General features: G+C 40.8%; 1 protein-coding gene across 4 annotated transcripts in view; it reads right to left on the bottom strand.

The window, feature by feature from the left end:
- Positions 1–8,839: 8,839 nt before the first annotated feature.
- STOX2 (storkhead box 2) overlaps positions 8,840–16,423 on the bottom strand; it is a 280,620-nt gene continuing 273,036 nt past the window's right edge. For all 4 annotated transcript variants that reach the window (XM_040333977.1, XM_040333980.1, XM_040333981.1 and 1 more), the window contains exon 4: positions 8,840–10,391. In XM_040333977.1, the coding sequence (XP_040189911.1) occupies positions 10,193–10,391 (199 nt within the window). In that variant the 3' untranslated portion in view covers positions 8,840–10,192. The remainder of the gene's footprint in view (positions 10,392–16,423) is intronic.

The following is a 16,423-nucleotide window of genomic DNA, read 5'->3' as shown; positions in this document are numbered from 1 at the left end:
TAATATTTTAGAAAGTAACACAATCTGAAAAAAAAAATTAAATGGATATTTTCACAGAACACTACAGAACATGGGACACAATATTGACATAGAAAGGGACCTTTGTATTTAGTCTTACAAAAAAAAAATCCCTGTTAATGTTTTTTCTTTTAAGTTATAATGCTAAGCATGACAGGTAAAACATCCTTTACAATATGATACACGGACACAATAAAAACCAAGGTACAAATGTGCTGTTAGAATTCAGCAACGTCAGGGAAGACATATCATGAACTGCATTTTTTCTTTATATGAAATACTGTACAATATAAACAGAGCATCCATATGCGGATGGGCTTTACAGCAACCAGAGACCGAGAATTAGATTTTTTTTATTATTTTTTTTTCAGTGCAAACACATTTATACAAGGCAGTCTTGGCTGCAAAATTCTCTTTAAACATACAGTAAAGTCCTCCTTGTATGTATTAACTTTATTCCCCTAATGTAATAGTCACATTCAGTCACTGACTTGAAGAAATAAGTATGACTTCTTTCACATGAGTTTCATCTATAAACAACAAGGTCATAGTGGAGTCAACTCATCGGTAGTATTGAAATATCTGGCTTTGTTCATCATAGGACAGTCAAGCTGGCAAATTTACGATGAAAGCCACCGGCCCCTGAAGACTTGCAATGGCTCGGTGACGTCAGGAAGAAACCTTCGTCTGTAACGCAAAGAGTTGGTGGACTTTCCAACTGTTATGAAACTAATAAAGGTTTGTCTGCCCTTAAATTTACAATATACATTTCATATAAAAACCCAAAATTTAGTCTTTGTGAAACAAACCACGGTAATGAAAAATTATGGTTCGTTATACAAAAAATGTTGATGTTCTTAAGAGGATTCCATATGATTCAAATGTTAGTTTTGTACAGTATACTTTAACATTGCTGCCGTTTAAAAGTTGTGGAGGTAGTTGTATGTAAAAACAAACAAAAAAAAAAATATAAAGCAAATAAAAACACATTAGTAAAATACAACATGTACTGTAGCAACAATTATACTCAAGTGTGCAAAAAGCCATTAGACTTGTGTTGATGTTTTGAGGCTGCACATAATGCATTTGCGTAAACCGAATGCCACAAGCTCTGAAATAAAATGCAATACCAGTAGACAGTACTTGGATTTTTTTTGTAACATTATAACCTGCTGAATAATTTCTATACACCGACAGTCATATAAAAGTTCTGTTCTCTAGTCCCTAATACTGCATAACGTTATTTTGGAATTTAGTCGATAGGTGGTCAACTAAACTTGTCATAGGAAATTATAAAACACTCTTTATTGCCATTTTGTCTATTTTTTTTTCTTAGTACTGGGTACTTTTAAAATAAACTATTCTGAGATGTTTGAAAAGCTACCTAAAATCTTGTCTGCCTAAAACCTTGAAAATATTGATAGACCAGAAAGAAAACTCATCCAACCTTAAGTGGCATATTAGCACCACTTTCGTTGGTAAACACATTATATAAATTAAATACTACAAAGTAAATTATACATATGTGAAATAAATCAAGTGTGTAGTAGCTGAAGGTATATATATATATATATATATATATATATATATATATATATATATACTCAGAAAAGTGTACCCTTCACTTACAGGGTAGGACCAATCCAAACTAATAAACCAATGGTGGATGGCCATCAATGTGCCGAATAACTTGCGTACTTCTTGGAAAAAAATAGTGGTAAGTCCTCTTAGAAGTTCCCACCCAAATAATGTGTTACCTCCATTACAAAAGGTATCATACCCACACTCAGAAAAACCATAAGAGGAAGTGTGACATTCATTTTTGGTTTTATAATGACCAATGTAATGGAGGCAGGATCGGAACTATGTCAAGGATGTCCTGTTTCCATTAAAAAAAAAAGCCAGCCTGTGATTCAATGACCGAGAGGACAGCAAATGATTCACAAAGTAAATGGCCATTATCTAAGTTAAACCAATACTTGTGCAGTCAAAGCATTTGCCTTCTGATGTCAAAAGCTCCCAGGAATATAGGCTAAGCTAAAAAATGTCTGCCACTCAAAGCTTAAAACTGGATAATTTTACATCCCAATATTAACAGCAAAAAGTGACCCATTATATGAACGGAAGCTAATCTAAAAAAATAATAGATACTGCTCTCACTGAATAATAAATTCATAAAATTCATTTAAAGGGTATTCTGCTTAAAGTGGTTGTAAACCTCTGACATTAAAGCCCATCTCTCTATAATGTGTACATGTCTCAATCCAGAGCACGAAGTGTCAGTTCTGTCTTGTTTCTCTGCTATCTGCATGAGTCACTTCTGATATGTTTTCCTGATACCAAGAGGTAAAAATGTAACAAGGGAGGGAGTTTTAGCACACAGCCTGTTATTGACAGCCTCAGCTTGGTTCCTGTGTGAAGGGGAGGGGGGTATATAAGCATGAAACCCCCGCTTACCATAGCTGATCCTAGTGTTGATGTATGTAAAAGCCTCAGTTAAGACACAGGTGAGTGGGGCCAAACATGTCAGGGGGCATGGCCCAAAGAGCGGCATTGACTGAGGCTTTTGCATGAATGCATCCACACTAGGATTGGCTATAGTGAGCTGTGGTTTCATGCTTCTATGTTCACTGCTCACTGGATGAGTTTTTCTTACGTTGGCATTCCTACTGTCCAGAGTGCCAACGGGGCCTTACATCTCAGCCTGGAGTGGCACCATCAAGCACTAATAACCTTATTGTGTAAATGTAGGCGTTTCCCTTCCCTCCGTTCAGCTCTAAACGGAGATCTGCAGAGTGTAACTTAAGCTTCCCACAGACAAGCTGTATACATTCTGCACTGTAGAGGAGAGAGGGACACAGATACATAGAGATGAAACAAATTCTCCTATGTTGTTCCTGTTAATCGCCTGCAGCTAGTTACTTCACCAGGTGTACTGTATGTAAGGGTTTACAACCACTTTAAAGACCACATACATTTTAGGGACCATATCATGAACAGATGCCCTTTTGTAGACAAAGCAGGAGATGAGCAAAACACAAGCCTTTTTCTATATTCTTAGATACTTCCGTTCACTACTTAGAGACAAAAGAATGCCTAAAATACTTAAGAGTTGGTAAAAGGATAACTAAAAAAAAAAGTCTGCTTTCTTCTGATATGCAGTATTTCTTTTAAAGATTGAAACATTAAAATTGACAAAGGAAGATGCTGAGAATACCTTTACAGAAAAGCATACTAGTGCTCTGGAACATTACAACTGCCAGCTGATATACCAAGTTCTTCCAGTATCTGACTCAAAGTTTCCAGCATCTTATGTTTTGCATTACCACATTCTGTAAATCACACTTGACAAAATGAAAAACAGAAATGCACATTCACATTTACCTTGCAGGTTTGAAGATTGCAGAGATTTAAAAAAATGAAAAGAGAAACAAGAATCCTTAGTGACTGATTAAAAAATAAAATGTGAAAAGAAAACTTACTGTTCGGTAATACTTCATACTGCTCAACCGATCATCGTCACAAATTATGTCATTTTGAGAAGCCTAATTTAGGCATTACAATCACAGCTACATAAAATAAAATTATATCCTTCCTTTTGAAAGAAATCGTATTACTAGGCTAAATCTGCCTTTCCTTTTCCTTAGAAACAAAGTTTAAAAAAATTCAGGTAACGAAAAAAAAAAAAAAAAAAAAAAGGTCACCTATTATTCTCCATCAACTAAATTCCGGAGCTGCACATTTGCCTCAAGAAACTAAACACTCTTGGATTGGTTCCAAATGATTATCTGATTTATATCATTCTCACCTTACAGCCTACACCTCCACAGAGTTAATGTTCTAATTTTGTAATATTCAGTAAGGGATATCCTAAGGTTTTTGGACAAATATGAGTTTGCTAATGGAGCAGAATATCCCTGATTACCAAAGCTAACCACTAATTCCCACTCCAACATGCCTAAATATAATTATTTCCTGTATGTTCCTCTACAGTGTCATTGATGTAAATGACAATAGGAATATGATGCTTTGCATCATTCTCCTACAGCAGTGATGGCGAACCTCGGCACCCCAGATGTTTTGGAACTACATTTCCCATGGTGCTCATGCACTCTCCAGTGTAGTGGAGCGTCATGGGAAATGTAGTTCCAAAACATCTGGGATGCCAAGGTTCGCCATCACTGTCCTACAGCATGTCGCAACTACTAAAGATTCAGACAACTAATGGCAACATCTTCACAGCTTTGCGTTTTCCTGTGCATGAAGAACAAGCCAAAAGACAGCACATCAGAAGTGCTGCTGTGTATGTTGCAATAGATTAGTGAGCTATAAAAAAAGGGATGGTTTTGCATACCTAGGGTAGAACACCACTTGATTTTTGGTAGCTGAACCCTACTGCTAAAATAAAATGGGGTTGTAAAGGAAAACAAATGTTTTCATAATAAGCATCCTGTACCTGCAGACATTCCTCTTTTCACTTCCTCATTGTTCGTTTTTGCTCAGAAGTTGCTCTATTTCTTCTCTGTTCTGTTCACTTCCTGCTTGTCTGATTTTACTGACCACCGTGAAGGGAGGCTTTACTGCGGTGGTCAGTAACGTGCTCACCCCCTCCTGGGAACTACATCTTTGCGGCAGGACGCTCTCTACGTGTTAGAGACTTCAAGGAGGTGTGAATTACTGGGCGTGCCGCAATGCATACTGGGAAATGTAGTTCTTACATGAACGAGCGCCGCAAACCAGGAAGTGAACGAGAGAACAGAAACTAGAATGCCGGAGGTGATATAGATGAAGGAATTTAATAGGTATTTACTCGTTTTTTAACAGAATCATTACACTATTCTGTCTGTCCACCTTGCAGACATTAATTTTAGCCAAATTTTTTTTCCCTTTACAACTCCTTTAAACAAATGGCTCCATCTGTACCAATTACACATATAGAATGTAGTAACAATTTCAGTATGTGTGATTTCACAATACTTAAATGGCTTGTGTTTGAGCACTATTACATTCTACCTGTGTAGCGGACACCATAGGCAGCCATGCGTTTCATCTGTTTGGTGGACTAGTTCCTACTCTTTTTTCACCAAATATCGCCCATGTAGCTTGGGCCTTATATTGAGCACAGCCTATAATTTTAATGGAATTTAACTCCACACAAGTGGGTCTACTATTTAATGGGGCTTTCCGTATTCAGCTTATGGATTTGTACTAACCCTACAAAAAATATGGTTCTTTTCCTTCTGTGTGTTTTTCTGGATTTCTGTTTGATTTAGACATAACGGTTAGGCCTCATGCACACTGGTTGTTTTTTGATGTTTTTTTACAGCAGCTGTTTTTGGCTGTAGACATTTTTTTTTCTACAGTCATGAAGCTCTCCATCATGGTATCTTATGTGTTCATGCACACATAGGCTGTTATCAGCAGTTTTGGGCAGTGGCGTTTTTGAGCAGTAAAAAAACCCCCCCAAAACTTAGGCCCTGTACACACGACCGAACATGTCCGCTGAAACTGGTCCGCGGACCAGTTTCAGCAGACATGTTCGGTCGTGTGTACGGCCGACCGGACAATTGTACGGCCGACCGGACAATTGTCCGGCGGATCGGACAGGTTTCCAACGGACAAATGTTTCTTAGCATGCTAAGAAACATGTCCGCTGGAAGCCTGTACGTCGGAGATGTTCGGTCGTCTGTACAGACTCACCGGACAAATGTCCGCTCGGCCGAAAGCCCTCGCATGCGTCGAAGTGATTCGACGCATGCGTGGAAGCATTGACCTTCCAGGGCCGCGCACATCGCCGCGGCACGTCACCGCATATCCTGTCCGGGCGGATTTCTGTTTGATGGTGTGTACAACCATCAAACAGAAATCTCCGAGCAGACATGTCCGCTGAAAACGGTCCGGCGGACCGTTTTCAGCGGAATGTCCGCTCGTCTGTATGGGGCCTAATGGGTTCTGAGAGACTTTTTCAGCTGTAAAAATGCTCCAACGCTGATAAACATCAATAAACCCTCACCAACATTGAAAGTTTTGGATCCATTGGAAAAAAAAAAAACGTTTTCTTCAAAATAAGAAATTCTAAAAAACGCTAACGTGGAAAAACGCTAATAAACGCCATTGCAAAAAATGTTGAAAAACACACTGCAAAGCTACTGCCGTTTTTATAATGTTATCTTAACGTCCAGTGTACATGAGGCCTTAATATTCAATGCTCCATTAGAAACTGTTTGGGAACACGTTGTGACAACACACAGAAGTTCAGGGAGTTAGTCCATATGCCAATATTTTGTCCTGGTGATAAAACATAAGGTTGAAAATCACAGAGATTCTAGAAAAAGTAAAGAGAAAATTATGAAGGGGAGAATTAAAGAAAAATAACCAAAGGTTTAAAATAGGTGCAGTATGAAATGAGAAAGCTGTAAATGCATACAGAAACCCAAACTGCTCTGTACTATCATATTTGGCACTACAATTCCTCCACTTCGCTATGGCTCTGCTATGCTGCTAATTCACTGGTACTGTCAAAAGATCTGTGGACAGAGAAACTAAATCTGACATTTTAAAGCAGCAGCGCTGGGTATACAAAAATAATATACGAGAACCCATTCATTGCAACCAAAAAAAAAAAAAAAGACATTAAAGAATTGCTCAATAACCATTTTGGCCTGACTTCACCTTTTTGGACTACAAACTTAAATTTGGTTTCTGTAAACCAATGTAGGCTGTTACTGCACTTTGCTCTACGCAACCCAATCCTCCATTCCTTTTTTTTTTGGCAGACTACAAATAGCACAGCAGAGTTGGGGCCTGTGTCGATGACCTTTGGTTTGTTTCAAAATGGTTTTGCATGCCCATTCTCTCTGCACCTGAAGCACATCATATGGAGTTAAATTGCAGGTTAAATGTGCCTGTCAATTTCCTAACGATCTCAAAAGTGTCTCAATCAAATGCCAAACTCATGCCATTGATATACAGAAATTAAACCCCAATCTGGACTTTTTAGGTAGAATGAAAAAGTAGTACACATTATATATATATATATATATATATATATATATATATATACACACACACACAATATATATATATATATTTTTTGTAATTTATACTACTTTCCATTCTTCCTAAAAAGTCCCAACTGGGGTTTCCATTCTGTGTATCAATGTATTCTTGGGGATGTTGGCAGTATTTGATGTTTAAAACCAGTACCTAACTGGCCTCTCTTTGAAAACTCATGCCATGGACACAGTCCCAAAGCCTGTCTATGCTGGCCCTTTCCTAAAGCCTGGTACACACCACTAGTCCTTTTTTCATTCAACCCAAAAAAAAACAAAAAAAAACAGTACAGCACCTCCGACCGGAGCGGTCAAACAATCCGACATTAGTACAGCAATCTCCCCTGCCGTTTATTTGTGTTCCGATGGGGGACAGCCCCCCGCCAGAACACTTAGGTCAGCACTCTTAGCCATTGGCTGCTGGTTTTCCAGCATTCTCGTCCGACAGGAGCTGGCCCGTGTGTACTAGGCTTAAGGCTTCCAACAACATAACTGCTGAATCAGTTCCAGATACAGCGATCAAGCTTTTTACTTGCCTCTTCAGTAATCATGCCCTGCACAGAACCTCATGCTCCTCTGAGAAAATTGGGGTTATTTAATAAGCTAGTGCACAAGGCAAACTGCAGTAACATGTAACCAGATTTATACCAGGACTGACGAAAGGTTGCTAAAGTATCTGCACATTGCTCCACACTTAATTAAATAAACCATTTCTTCTTATCCCACTGGTATAAGCATGGATACAAACACTAGATCAAGTTTTCTGGTTAGTACAGTCATACGTATAACAATAAGTAGCTCAACAGCTACATTGTTTGCAAATGCCAAGTAGCTGATGGGAGCTGAAAGTTGGTTGTCGCAATTTGAGCCCCTTGGGGCTTAGTCAGGGATGTGTTTTTTCTTAAACATGTGCCAAATCCCTATGCAACTGTAACATAGGGGACACCATTTTAAAAATCTGATCAAAGGTCACCAGCTCTTACTATTGATGATGTGGATGTTACTAGCCACCTACTGCCTTTGTATTTCAGCGCTAACCCCATGCCAAACTTAAAGCAGTATTAAACCCCAAACCAAAAAGGTAACATTTTGCAGATTACCAATCCTTAGATGTGGTGGCTGCACTAGTTTTGCTCTTTCACCTTGTTATCTGGGCACTCTGATATCTACTGTATTAAGTAGGGTACACACTATGAGAAAATTGGAAAACAAATTCCATAAGAGGCACGATTTTTCAAGTTTCGTATAGGGTGTACACAACTTTTGACATCCAATTCAGACTTTCCAAAAAAAAAGTTCAGAAGGGACAAACTCCAAAATATTTCAGTTATGTGAACAGAAGCAACAATTAATCTAATGTGTATGGTTTTCGCATAAAATAAAATGTATATGAAAGACTCATGGTCAGAAACAATCAACAGAAAAAAAGCCTTTGTCGTACGAGAATTCTCATACAATTCCTATCATCCTCAGTTTCAACTTGATGAGAAACAGAGAAAAAACGGTTTCCTTATAGTATGTACTGGCCTTTGGCCCAGGGGCACCTTTGGACAGCATTATTAGTCTGGAAAGAGGGAAGTGTTTGATGTACTTGCATACATCTGGAATAAAGGCTTTACATAAATAAAAGTTGATAATGGTAAGCAGTGGTAAATCGTTTGTTCTACTGAAAAGAGAGAAAAATAAAGGAAAAAAAGCCTAAAAAAGAAAACAAATGCAGATAACACATCTCTAAGAATTGTTAAACTGCAATAAAATAAAATGTTTGCTTTTGGGTTTATTACTGCTTTAATTTCATTTTCACAATAGTTCTTCCCTGCAAAATCAAGGCAATAGGTTGCAACACCATCACAGTAAAATGCTGTCAGAAAACACTAATTACAATGAAATAATTAATGTATAAATATCAGTAGGTTATTAAATTATAGCAACACTTCTGTGTGATTATGAGTTGATGATGTGCAGCAATGGCTTTTTTTTCTCACTGTACACCCACAGATGTAACAACACATCATGGTATTTCACCCACTTTTACTTGGGCAATGTGTTCCATTAGCTTAGATGTAAGCTATGCCAGCTTTAACTTTTTCATAGAAAGTCGTTATAACCAAAGATTTACTTCTTGAAGTTCGCTGCTCACAAATTCATAGCCCGTCTTAAAAAAAACTCCAAGCACCAATATTCCAAAGTCAGAAACTGTTAAATATTAGGACCAGGGAAATTTGTTTTCTACAGGGTATTGTTTTACCCCCCAATAAACTTGTCATACTGTTATTCTGTTTGCCTGAATTATGAGAATACTGTGTTATTAATGACGTATTGTTATAGCAAGGAGTAACACAACTGTCATTCTGTATACTGCATGCAGATCCCTGAACAACACATCCAATACATTTTTATATTCATATGTGAAGCACACTGACTTGTAGAAGAAGGTAAAGAAGCACAGATGTAGCAATAGTTATTGCAGAGTGATATGGTGTTGTATTTTGGTTCTTCACATTTGCTTAACATCATGGGCACTAAGTAGGAATATATATGTGTTTAAAATTAGGTCATTTAACATTTTTTTTACACTGGTAAAAATAAATAGACTTTCTTTCTCTCTGTCTTTGTCTTTATAACTAAGGAGGACACAGAACAGAAAAAAACCTGTTCTGCTAATCTACAAAGTTGTTGTTTTTTTTGTTTTGTTTTTTTTACCGAGCACCGCTGCTTTAAAGGAAGTACTGATCATTGTATGCCGCACAGCATCACAAACATAACTTAGAAAAAAAATTATTACAGTGTCTAGACTCCTGAATGTGCTCTGTTAGAGTTACATGAAGAATAATGTGCATATTAACCTCTACTGTAATTCACTTCCTACTGAGCTTTACATGATTTAAAGTAATGAGGGCAAGAAAAAAAAAAAATACATAAAATAAAATAAAATAAAAAATGCAACAAGTTGGTATTTTGTTCTTGTTGTTGCCCCCTGGGCTAATTAGCAGCACAGTTTTAGAAAGACACAAAAGCTGTGGATGTGAGGCTTGCTTGTAAAGAGATGTAAACATCGGTCCCAGTGTAGTAAACTTTGCTGTAGAGGATGAGACAGAACAAGATTTGAGGCTGAGCGGCTATCAAACACTAGTTACAGAAGCTTGCAAACAGTTAGTGGGTTTCTGTAGTTTATCAGCATCCGTTGTTGTAGTTTCTGCAGCAGATGTTCGGAAGTTAAAAGCTGGGCCAGCACCAGCATGGGCAGGACTCAGAGCTGGATTCTGCCGTCTGTTACTTTCCACAATACTCGAAGTATTGGAAGCCAGGCTTTCCCGTGTCCTGAAAAGTAAAGCAAAAACTTAGCACTCATTCAATGATTTCATTAGCTCACTGACCCTAACCAGATTCCATTTGTCATTTATATTATGTAGGTTAGGAAAGGACTAAAAAGCACTTTGCCAGTTGCTCTATTTTTTTTTTACATGCAGTCTCAGATTGAACTCCAAAAGGTTTTACCACATTCATGATCAGGCCAATTTTTGCTATTCAGCACTGTGCTACTTATCTGGCAATTGTGCAGTCATGCAATACTGTATGCAAATGAAATGTATATATAAAAAAAATCACACAAATAGGAGATTTCTTTTGGTGGTATTTGGTCACTAATGTTTTTTTTATTGTTTGCGCTATAAAACGAAAAAAATAACAAAAATGCTGAGAAATAAAATGTGGATTTTTGTACTCACCGTAAAATCCATTTCTCAGTTCCTCATAGACGGACACAGTGCCTCCCTAATAATTGTGTTATATCACCTCTGCAGGAGTAGGACTAGGCAGAACATAAAACTTAGCTACAACCCATGTCAGTACCTCCTGCCTGGTTTTCAGTTTAGTAGCAAGCAGTAATAGAAGTATCAAAACGATGGTATATCTTGCTAGAAGTCGACTTCCTTGCCTTCAACAGTAGGGTTCACTGATTGAGACAAACCTATAACCCTCAGTACCTGCCTTTCAATGGCCAAGCTATCAAAACCTGCAACTGTAAAACAGGAAGGAAGCTCAGCCCTTGGGACAACTGGTCCTCTCTGAGAGGTAGCTCTCAAGGGACGTTTATGGCCACCAGAATGACCAGAAGACTTTCGCCCTTGATCCTTCACAGGCACCGCAGAAGAGGGAGGTGTTGGCCCAACAGTGGCACTAGGACGACTGCAGCGTCTACCAGAGGAGCCCGTGACCTTTGCCATGAACCCCAGTATCTTTCTGTTGAACTGAACCAGCTGAAGGAGCCAAAGTTGGATTAGAAAAATGTCTACCCCGGTCAGTATTAAATCCAGAGTCAGACCAAAGTAAATCAATTTCCTGGACAGGGATAGAGGGGACTTTGGGTAGTTCGGACGTTACCCAAACCTTTGCAGGAACTATATCCGCACAAGAGAGTCAGGGCACCCCTGAAAATGGGCAAACTCTGCCCCCCTTTTTTGGTATCCCCAAAAGGATCATCTCGTGGATCCCCTTGACACTCACGAAGGAGGTCCACGAAGCTGGAAACCAGAGAAGTGGTCCCTCCATCCCAATTATTGGTGAGGAAAGACCTTTATGGTGAAGGGGTCTTGTCTGTGGGACTGGAAAAGCCAGCTCTAGGCTTACCAGACTAAGATTGCTTGGAACCTCCCAGTAAAGACTTGAGAGATCCGTTTCCCTTGTCTGTAATCCTAGGAGCCCAAAATAATTTCTTATGGGCTGAGAAGGAAGGCCCACGCTTAGACTGTGGCAGGAAGGTACTCTTCTCCCCTGTGACACCCTTAATGATGATCATCCATCGTAGCCCCAAACAGGCGATCGCCTTGAAAGGGCAGATCAATTAGAGCTTTCTTAGAGGCTTCGTCTGCCGACCAGCTCGAGCCACAGTACGCGTCTAACTACTACCGCTGAAACAGTTTGAACAGCATGGGTGCCGCATCCAAAGATGCATCACATATAAACTGCAGCCCTTGGACCAACTGGTCCACCAGATCAACATAAGCAGCAGGAACCTGCTTTTTCCCCAGACCTTGGCACAAAAGCTTGGCCCATTCGGTTAAAGTCTGAGACACTAGGGCCGAGGCCAGGACCGGTCACATTGCCGAACCTACCACAGTAAACATGCTGCGCGCCAAAGACTCTGCTTTCCTATCGGCTGGGTTTTAAAGGATGGGGAATCCTCTACTGGAACCATGCTTCCTTTATTCAAAATGGAAACAGGAGGGTCCACCTTTTTAAAAGTGATTACTCAAAGGGGTAACGTCTTGCAAATCGACTACTTTGAATATAAGGAAACACCTTAGCTGCACGAGGTGCCATGTGTGTACCAAAAGGGACAGCCACGTCTGGCCACATTCTCCATTTTTAAAAGTCACACGCACCGCAGTAACAAGTGCGTCCACCTTCGCTGTTGCAACAGTGATTGTCACTATCGGACTGATCAGGGAGCTTGGCATCAAGTCCCACTGTATAGGCCACGACAGCATCAGACTCAGAAGTGACAGACTAGGCAGGAGAAGACGGAGGATGCTTCCTGCCAGGCCTTTGCCTGCATGCCACTTCCACCTGGGATACTAGGGACTCTAGAACCGCTGCAAGTGCATTAACAGGGAGCTGGGGTTCTGAGGGACCAGGTGCCTCCAAGAGGGGGATCAGTGGGGGAGATGTGACCCTGAGGCTTAATGGAATAAGGGAGACCATGCAGCACAAAAGGTGTTTTGGAACCTCTATGAACCCACCCACCCTACTAATAGTGCTTGCTGGAAAACAGAAGGGAGCCCCAGGGACTCACCAAACGAGACTGGAGAATGCCAGATCAGTGCAGTCAGCATGCCATGTGCCCCAATATGTATCCCAGGAGAAAGAGGAGGGGCCCGGAAGCTTTGTAGATTACGTGACCCGCTCGGCCTGTCTCTGCACAGCTCTGTGAATCTCCAGCATTGCACCAGACTAGGGGGAAAATGGCAGCCGTGACATCATGGACCACACCAACATGGCCTCCAGCCAAAGCCCAAGCCAGACTAGGGAAAAATGGCTGCCGAACGCTGCCAAATTGTTCCCAAAATCCAAAGAAGCCTTTGCTGCGCCCTTTGCATTTGCCCCCTCCTCTCCAGGTACTGTACCCACACTGGCACAACAGCCCCCCTCAGGGAACACCCACAGAGGGGAATGGAGGGGAGATGGGGGAACCTCCACTGGGACCCTCACCTAGAAAGGCAGTATACACAGCAGCACGAGTCCCCCCACCCCAGGGAACACTCTGAACCTCTGGGTGGAACCTCTGAACTGGGACCCCTACCAGACTCTAGGTACTGCCCCTTACTAGCAGGCAGTGTAGATCAGGGAAACCCAGCTTAACTGAGGGATGGGAGGAAAGAACCTGCAGGCAGGTCTGATCATCCCTGGAGGGTACCCATGACCACCCCACACAAAGGAGGAGAGGGGGACTGTACGTAACTTTCCACGAATGCGAGTTTTGCTCCAGACAACCCCTCATCACCCAAGTGGGGGGGCCTGTCGGTAAGGGGGGCACTGCGACTTGGACCAAATCCTGGTCATATGCGACCCTGCGAGACGTTTAACTCATGGGCCAGCCTCTGTCTGTTGAGGCTGTCGTGGCCAAATAGCACGTAGCTGCGGTCTGCAAGAGCTCACTGGCCAGACTGGGATAACCACTGGATCTAGATTATCCAGCCCGGCAGTTGATTGTAAAAGATGCATGGAAGGAGAAAAAAAAAATGCTAGAACCACAAGATCCCAGCAAGAAGCTAGGTCCTTACTCCTGACTAGACAAACAAACTGAAAACCTAGAAAAGGGAGGGGGTTATTTACTGACTGAAGACAGCCCATGGGGATTGGCCAAGTTTTATGTTCTGCCTAGTCCTACCCCTGCGGAGGCGATATAACCCAATGGTCAAGATTAAGGAGGCGCTTTATCCGTCAATGAACTAAATAAATTTAGGACAAAATATATTCTGTCTTTGATAAAAAAAATCCCAATAAGTGAATATTAATTGGTTTGTGTGAAAACTATAGAGTGAAACTATAGTTTATATATATAAAAATGGATCTAAAGACTCGTACACATGCTCGGTTTTCTCGGCAAGAACCAGCAAGAAAACTGCTGGCAGAGCTTTCTTGCAGAGTAAACCGAGCGTTTCTCATCTGGAAATCTGGCCAGTATCTCAACGAGTAAAATAGAGATCCTGCTCTCTATTTTCTCGTCGAGATTCTCGTTGGCCTGTTTCCTGACGAGAAACCCGAGAGTGTGTATACTTACCTGTCGCCGCGCATTCTCCAAATGACTTTGACGCATGCGCGGTAGCTTCCACGGCACAGGTAGGGTGAAGCAAGATGGCGGCGACGGCATCGAATGTGACGAGCCCATGCTCGTCATACGCAATGATGTCACCTTGTTCTTGCCTTTCAAAAGAACCACGGTTCTTTTGAAAGGCCTGTGTGTACACTCGGGCGGCAAGAGATTCTTGCCAAGAATCTCGTCAGGAAATACAAAGTTTTTCCCTGACGAGATTCTGGCCCGTGTGTATGAGGCCTAACAACTAATTTCTTGAGGTCCTTAAAATGCCAGGATAGTACATATACCCCCAAAATTACCCCATTTTGCAAAGTAGACAGTCTGAGGTATTTAGTAAGAGGCATGGCGAGTTTTAAAGTTGCTGTTTTTTGTTTTTAATATGAGGACATGCAAGATTTTTTTTTTTACATACTGTCATCAATGCAGTATGGCATCATTGGTGTGGCAGTGATCAGGGATACTGACTGATACAGTATGTTAAAATAAAAATAAAAATACAATCACTTTACTGTAACAACAATGTTTTGAACGGTCATTAATGGATTATGTTCATAACAACTGTGATTGACTATTGTGTGCTGTGATTGGCCCACAGCCAACACATGGTACAGGGTGCTGTGATTGGCCCAGGTACCATGTGATTAGCTGTGGGACAATCACAGCGGGAAACACAGCTGTTATGAATGTAATAAGGACCCATGATCCCCTGGCCATACTAGGAGCCGTAAACAGCTGTGTCCACTGGGGCATGCTTCATGTCTCTAGCCTGGAAGAGACAGGATGACATACATGTACATGATTCTGCGTGGCTGTACTGTGGCCGCGGCAAACGGTTAAAAACACTCTCCAGCCAAAGAATGGTGGGAACATTATATGGTTGACACAGAGAAAAAAGTTAGTGGAAACTATGTTTACAAAGCATACAGACAGGTAAATTATTGGCTGTAAACTACAGTGTATTCTGGCAGGGCTAAAGAACTGATTTTTTTTCAAGAAACACTTATGCCGCGTACACACCATCGTTTTCTGCGATGGAAAAAAACGTCATTTTCAAAAACGTCAATTTAATTGACCGTGTGTGGGCAAAAACGTCGTTTTATGTCTTCTAAAAAACGACAGAAAAAAATTGAAGCATGCTTCAATTTTATGTGTCGTTTTTGGCCGACGTCGTTTTCTGTGTTCTAAACATTGACCGTGTGTACGTAAAAACGTCGATTTAAGCCCGCGCATGCTCAGAAGCAAGTTAGGAGACGGCAGCGCTCATTCATGTAAAACGACTGTTCAGAATGGAATCAGCACATTCGTTAAGGTGTTTTTCAGCTTATAGACAAGAAAACGAAATTTAAAGCACAGTCACTGAAAATCACGAATCGTATCTCACCAAACTTTTACTAACACGCAGCAACACGATATCAGCAAAAGAGGCCGTCTTCCGCATGGAAACGACCCTTTATAGTGACGTCGTGCGTGATTGACGGAACTGCGCTGTGCTAGAGCGTTGTGAAAAAGCGATGGTGTGTATGCTACGTCGTTGTTCAAATTGAAGTTTGAAAAATGACGTTTTTTTAAAGCACATAAAGCGTCACATTTTTCCATCGCAGAAAACGATGGTGTGTACGCGGCATTACAGGTCCATTCCCTCTCCAAAAGGGTGAACAGATGAACTCAGTCACTCTGCTCTCCCCTCCTTTCAGCATGCTGCTTCCTGTTAACAGAAGAGCACTGCAGTACAATTAGACTGGCTCAATGTGTTTCTTCTTCCACTCTCAGACTGAGCTCTGCTGTATATGGTTTTGAAAAAGGATATTACTAGGTCAAATTCAGGTACTGTTTGCAATAAAATAAAATACAGTTTATAATGCATTAGTGAATACACAGCTACTTTAATTTGTGTTTTTTATAGCTGTCTGGAGTTCATCTTCAACAGTTTGCAAATTCTTCTTTTAAGGACTATCAGTATACTAGAAAGTATAGTCGGTAACCGAAAAGAACGATAGCTAAGATTTCAGGATTGCAGACTGACCAACCGACATCA

Source organism: Rana temporaria, chromosome 1 (genome assembly GCF_905171775.1).
Source record: "Rana temporaria chromosome 1, aRanTem1.1, whole genome shotgun sequence".
NCBI lineage: Eukaryota > Metazoa > Chordata > Amphibia > Anura > Ranidae > Rana > Rana temporaria.
The sequence above is the reverse complement of the archived record's forward strand: the minus strand, read 5'-3'. Positions and strand labels throughout refer to the sequence as shown.